The 7,205-nt window shown below is 33.8% G+C and overlaps 1 protein-coding gene across 1 annotated transcript in view; it reads left to right on the forward strand.

Annotated features, from left to right (window-relative positions):
- Nucleotides 1-3,011, forward strand: part of LOC107687550 (phospholipid scramblase 1-like) — a 3,266-nt gene extending 255 nt beyond the window's left edge. The window contains exons 2-6 of the mRNA XM_016484927.1: nucleotides 737-779; nucleotides 878-1,098; nucleotides 1,261-1,422; nucleotides 2,695-2,853; nucleotides 2,934-3,011. Coding sequence (XP_016340413.1) covers nucleotides 737-779; nucleotides 878-1,098; nucleotides 1,261-1,422; nucleotides 2,695-2,853; nucleotides 2,934-2,963 — 615 coding nt within the window. The 3' untranslated portion in view covers nucleotides 2,964-3,011. The remainder of the gene's footprint in view (nucleotides 1-736; nucleotides 780-877; nucleotides 1,099-1,260; nucleotides 1,423-2,694; nucleotides 2,854-2,933) is intronic.
- The last annotated feature ends 4,194 nt before the right edge of the window (nucleotides 3,012-7,205 follow it).

Consider the following 7,205-nt stretch of genomic DNA (forward strand, 5'->3'; position numbering starts at 1 on the left):
GGAGTTAAAGTAAGGTTAAATTAAGATTAATACATAATGGGGTAATAAATGGGGTTATAATTCAGTACTTCCATGATTTAGATATACATTTCAGACATCTTTGCTTGTCATTAAAACCTATAGGCTAATTAATTGAAACAATTCAGTTTGCATTCATAGTGATGCTATTATGACACATCTTCAAATAAACTATGGGCAATTAAATATGTAAATAATCACAAGTCATAGAATAAATTAAATATAATATAATATTTTTTTTTAACTGGGATTCTGCTTTGTCTGTCATTAGTTATTCAATTCTTCAACTAAATTGTCAAAATGCAATTTTAAATAGAATATTTGATTTCATTTTGTCTACTGTAATGACACTTTAAATACAAATAAATATTAATAAGAATTATATCAAAAGTAATTTATGAATTCTGTAAGTTTAGCCAGGGGGGAATCTTGCCCTAGGTCGGGGGCCAACTTACCCTAGTCAGGATGGCATCTTTGAATAATTATACATTTTGTTCTATAAAAAATTTATTAGCAAAAAATTATATTTTTTTCCTATAACAGCACATGCATCATCATCATCATCATCATCATCATCATCATATTTTATTATGCACATACTAAACTCATATCTAAACATGTCACAATTTAAAAGTAAATGCATCTTGCCCTTTGGTGGTTGTAATAAGTATCTGTAACATACATTCATTCATTCATTCATTCATTCATTTTCTCTTAGGTAGATCAACTTCTTATCAAACAGAAAGTTGAGCTTATTGAAGGTATGTATAACATTTTATTTTATAAAATAGGCAGACCTATTTTGCCCAAATACTAAATATGTATTATGTAATGAATAAGACCTGTATGGTTTATGCAGCTTTGGCAGGCCTTGAGAGCAACAATAAATATGAGATCCGTAACTCCATGGGTCAGAACGTGTTTTACGCGGTGGAGGAGAACGACTGTCTCACCCGTCAGTGCTGCGGCCCACTGCGATCCTTCACCATCCGTGTCCTGGATAACTTTGGACAGGAAATCATCACAGTCAGCCGTCCTCTGAAATGCATGTCCTGGTTCGTCCCATGTTGTCTGCAAGAGGTGATCTGCCTGGATGGCAAAAAAGCTCTGAAAAGTTCTAGTTCTGAGTTCTGAGAATCATTTGTTTGCAGATGGCAGTCACTTTGATGTAGACCACAGAGAAAATAGAGTATTTATGACTAAAGGAGCAACTTTGTTTATTCCTTATTTTTCCTGTCTCAGCTGGAGATCCAGGCTCCTCCTGGAAACACAGTGGGATATGTTCTACAGCAGTGGCACCCTTTCCTCCCCAAGTTCACCATAGAGAATGAGCACAGAGAGCCGGTTCTCAAGCTCCAGGGGCCATTCTGTGGCTGGAGCTGCCTGCCAGACGTGGACTTTGAGGTATAACAACTCCAGCACCTTGTGATCAAACAGTCACAGACAACAACAATTGCTAACTCTCACTGAAAATGAATGGCTTTGTTGCTGTATCACACAGCCCTTAATTCCCTTGAAAGCTTTGTTTAGGCTGGTGAGCTGAGATTGATGCTTTACCAAAAACAAAACTAATTATACTTCACTTAAAGAACACAAAACCTCTTTTTATAGCCTATTTTTAGCATTATTTTCAATTAGGCACATGGTCTTCTCAAATTATTTTTACTGTAATGTGAAAAAATAGCAATGCTTTGCAATGTATTTGTATATCAGTATACTATATGTTGTGTCCTTAATTTATGCAAGTTTTTATGGACGCCTTTTATCTCACAATTCAGACTTTTTTCTCTCACAATTCTGAGTTCTCCCCCCTCATAAACTCCTAAACTCAGAATTGCAAGATATAAACTCACAGTAAATAAATAAATAAATAAGCAAACAAAAAACCCTACACTCACTTTTTTATTGCAATTCCAAGTTAATATTGCACAGTTTTACCGTTTGTATGTCAATTCTGACTTTTTTCTCTGAATTATTAATTTCTGTCTTGCAATTCTGTTTTTCTTTTTCTTTTTTCGCCACAGAATTAAAAATAAAAAACGTAATTGTAGCCTTTTACCTCACAATTCTGTATTTTTTCTCGCAATTTAAAAAGAAAAAAGAAAAAAAAGGATTTGGTTTTTATCTTACATTTCTGACTTTTTTTTTCTTGCAATTACAAAAAAATAAAATAAAATAAAAAGACAGAATTGTGAGATATAAAGTTGTAATGACCTTTTTTAATTTATATTTTTCTTAATACCATTTTTTGTGACACAGTCGTTACAACTTATGGGGGAATGTGCTTAATTGTCAGAAACATACTACAAATATTACATAAATTAATAATAATAATTATAACAGTTGGTTATACGATTCATCCATAGACAACTGCTATTCTTTGTGTTGTACTTCTGAAGCATCTTTATGGAGAATATGTCAGTATGTAAATAAGTGATTAATAATTCAGCTCTGTTAAAACAATAGCATTTAACTGGAGAGCTTCCGATTTGTACTTTTTTCTGTCTTTCTATTTATGTCTACTGGCTATTCGGTTCTTTCTATAAATGCCCACTAGGGGGAACTGTTGTTCAGCGAATGCAATATTTCAAGTAAATTGATTTGCATTGACTTATTAGTTTCCCACAATTTCAATATTTTTAAATGTTATTTACTACTTATCATGTCCCCTTGAAGATTCTGACAATGGATGAAGTCAGCATTGGAAAGATCAGCAAACAGTGGACAGGACTTCTCCGGGAGGCATTCACCGATTCAGACAACTTTGGGATCCAGTTCCCCATGGATCTTGATGTGAGAATGAAGGCAGTGATGATCGGAGCCTGCTTTCTCATTGTGAGTATGAGTGTACAGAGAATATGGTTTGATAGTATAGCTTATGAATGACATATTTGATTTATTTTCATTTATTTCAGGACTTCATGTTTTTTGAGACGAATAACTAGTTGCTACGCAGACGGTGTTGTAACTATGGAGATGAGTGAAAAGAGAAGATGTTTACCCTTGCACTTCATACAGCTGTGGAATCCAATGGAATGTATGTGAATATGAAGCCAGCAGTGTAGAAGAACGATGATTTTAGAGACTGTGAAGTAGCTTCAGGTGTCTGTTCAACTGGTTATACTGTATTGTTTTATTTTTATTTATTCATTTTGTATCTATACATAACAGATTACTATAAATAATTAATGCCATGAATTGCATTTAAAGGAATAGCTCACCCCAAAATAATTATATATAAATAAATGAATGATTAATAATTCTGCCATTGTTTATTCCAAAGTCATCTGACATTCTTTCCTCCATGGTCTTCCATCGTCTAACGTGAAAAGAGCTATTTAAAAGCATGTTTGAAAGTGAATGGACATGACAGCCATCGAAAACAAACGAAAAAAAAACACCATAAAAGAAGCCATATGACAGACTAGTGTGAAGAAGAGACTTAAATTTAAATAGTGAACTATTCCTTTAAGAGCTATCCGTACGACGTAATACCTGCGCAGAATGACCAATATACACCTTTAAAGCACAAAGTTATATTTTATTGCGAAATAGTATTTTTCAGCACTTTTTATATAAGTATATATATATATATATATATATATATATATATATATTAGTGCTGTCAAATGATTAATCGCGATTAATCGCATCCAAAATAAAAGTTTTTGTTTACATAATATGTGTGTGTATTGTGCTGTGAGCATGTAAGAAATACTGCTACTGCACATATAACATATATGAAATAACCCCATAGCATACATGAATCACCCTGTAACAGATCTATACAGGTGGAGCTGGGGAAGGTGGAGGGTTTCTGAACACACATACAGCATATATTTTGAAAATATTTACACGTATTTACATGTATATATTTATATTCATAAAATGTACATTATATATAAACATATTTAATATATAAATGCAACATATTTTTCTTAAATATATACATGCATGTGTGTGCATTTATATAAACATAATAAATATACACCGTACACACATATATACTATGTAAACAAAAACTTTTATTTTGGATGCGATAATCGTTTGACAGCACTAATATATATATATTGCATGCAAACAGATGTTGCAAACAGCCAAACAGTTGGTCAAAGTGGTCTGAAAGAAAATAGTCATGAAAATCTAGTAATTTGTTATTTATTGTGTGATTTACTTAGTTTACATATTGTTCTTTTGTTTGATTTGTAGTGTTGACAAAAAGCTTATAAATAGGAATATGTTTTGTTTAAGAATTTGTGAGCTTCGTTTATATTTTGTAGTACTCAGTGTCTCCAGAAGAGGGCAATGTTGATCTTTAAGTACACGCAAAATCTTCAACATTTTAGGTCCTTAAGTGTTGTTCATATTTTTTATAGGGTTTGCAATTTAAACATATCTACTGTATGTGAAGCTTCATGAATGCCTGTTATAGTTGATGTCTGACTAACACAGAATGTATTTTTAGCAGGGCACTGTTCTTTTTTTAATATTTATTTTGACATATTACTAATTCCAGTGCTATATTATCTAGTGCAAAACAGTTTTATAAACTGCACGTTTGTCTAATCATTGTGTAGGCAATGTACTGTTATTTGTGTCGCTTTTAGTTATAATTCAACATGTTTTGATTTAATTTGTCTTTAAACCAAAAAAAAAAAAAAAAGAGAAGAAACCACAAAATTGTGTCTTGCATAAACCCTTAACTAAACAGGGATATTTGGTGGAAACTGAACTTTTCTCCTCCAGCTACAGTCAACAAGTCGGCAATAATGCTTCCTAATGAGCTGTGAGTTATGAATGCTGATGCAAGAGAACATGGCTTTACGTCATACAAAAGCTGTTTATAGGTTTGAGAAGAATTGATATTTTTTACCATTTAGCAGAGAGTGTTCAGTCAAGCATGCCCTCAATCCAGCCCGGGCTTTGATCTGACCTCGGCTTGTGAAGAAATTAACATTTTAAAACGGTATTAGCGTGATGGAAACACATGAGGCACTGAACTCTGATCTGGAATGCAATAAAGAGAATTATTTAGCTGAGGATTCAGTTCTCCTGGGCTCTGATATTCAGTTCTCATCCTGCGTCCTACAGGATAATGCCAAGCGCATCAAAGCAAATACTGCGCATATGCTATTCATTATGTCTTAATGCTTGTTTTTTAATAGAATTATATTGAGTTGCAAACTAGAAAGTCTATAACGACAGACACTATTTCTGGAAACTATTCGAATAAATGAAACATCTATCATCATTTACTCACACTCATAGTTTTCTAAATCTATTATTTATTTTATGGAACACAAAAAAAAAAAAAAAAAGATTGAGCTGTTCTCAATGAAAGTAGAAAACGCATTATTCATTTATTTTGCATTGAACATTTTGCTCAACAGCTGGCAAGAGCAGCTTAGATATGTTGTTGTAAATATCTCCTGTTTGTGTTCCAGAGTAGAAAGCAACTCATATGAAGACTGAGGGCAAATGATGACAGCACTGCAGACAGGTAGTTTTACTGTAATCTTCTATTACAATGTTATCTGTGCTGTTTGTATGTACCACATGCTATTTTATAGTCCATTACACTTCCATGTATATTTAATCACCCATGTCCATGGGACACTGGGAGTTTATATTCACTTGCAAGAACTGCTTTCAGGGAGCAAAATGAATTTAGACTTGATGAAATAATGTCGTCTCTTTTGAAAAAAAATTTGGAGGATCAAATGTAGCAGTCTTGTTATTAAAAGGAAGAATTTTAAAGTCAATCAGATCAACTTGCTTTTATGGTTTCCTCAAAATAACAAGATTGGACAGAGCCAAACCAGTCTAACAAGCAGGATGCTGACGTGAAGGTTTCCTCTCGGATGCTCCTGTGAAATATGGGTGAAGCTTGGTCTGTGTGCACTATATTCAGTTACAAGATTTCGAAAGAAACAAAAAGTCTTTAAAATTGATTATAATTGCTCAGGTAGCATTACAGGCCAGTGCTGCGATGCTTTACCACAAACCGCTATGAGGAACAAAAAATCAGATGACTGATTGAAGCAACACTGCGCCCTTTAAAGAGCCTGCCTTTTTTCTGTAAACAGTATTTATTTCTGGCTAAAGGAGTTTTCTAAAGAATATACTAAAACCTGTGTCAAGACCAGTATGTAATCATGTGCAATGACCCAGATTTTATGATTTGAACATTTATCTTTAAAATTGAATCATCAAAGCTTTGAGAGCCAGTTTGTGCTTTTCTGAAGGAAGACTCGTTCTCTCCTTCTCTGCATGACACCAACATTTTTAGATTTTTGGACAAGTTGTAATGTATACATATTCCTGCAGCTGTACCAGATTCTCCTGTGATGGGCGAATGGTCTAAATAAAGCGTTAATCATGGAACATGTCAAACCTTAAGAGCGGGGTTGGGTTGAAACAGCTAAATGTTTAGTTAATCTGCGATCGGTGTGAGAAGAACATCTCTGGTTTGTGTCTCCTCTCGTGTGTTATGACAGTGAAAGAAAATAGTCCCTGGAAGTGTCATGTATTCTCATCTAAAACCTAGCGAAAGATTTTCTGTTGGTTCTGGAACAACCCCTAACCACTATATAAACCCCTAAATCAAAGTAAATTGGTTGATAAGAATGTTGTTTAGGCCTCAAAGAAAAGTCTTTCACAGTCTTTAAAATCTGGTTGTGAGGAATACCAAATATCCTTCCAATACCAAAAAGGATGTTGATCCAGGAACGTGTCTAGCTGAATCTCGGTAACCCACCCAAGACAATATATTTACATAAGAGACCACAAATGTAACTGTCAGGAGTCATTGTACTTAATTACAATTCTAAGGAAAAATATTGTGTACAGTATACTCAAAACATTTTTAGTACATATTTTGACTCTTGATTTCACATATGAAAAAAAAAATTACTTCTTTTAAATATGTACTTTAAATATAGCTCCGTCATGACAGCTCTCATAGGGATTGGCATGGTAATGTATATGACAATGTTAATGTGTTTGGTCTTGGCAGAATTAGAGCCCTGCACGGGCCTCAAATTTAGGCCCTAGCCCAAGATGCTCAGGTACTAGTCCGGCCTGTGTCCGACAGCTTATACCAGTCCGAGCCCGACTTTTTTCCCCTTCTCCCAAAACGGCTTATACTACTCTTTCAGCTATTAAAATAGTTCAGTTTTGTATGTAAT

Source organism: Sinocyclocheilus anshuiensis, unplaced genomic scaffold (assembly GCF_001515605.1).
Source record: "Sinocyclocheilus anshuiensis isolate Anshui unplaced genomic scaffold, SAMN03320099.WGS_v1.1 scaffold870, whole genome shotgun sequence".
Taxonomy (NCBI): Eukaryota; Metazoa; Chordata; class Actinopteri; order Cypriniformes; family Cyprinidae; genus Sinocyclocheilus; species Sinocyclocheilus anshuiensis.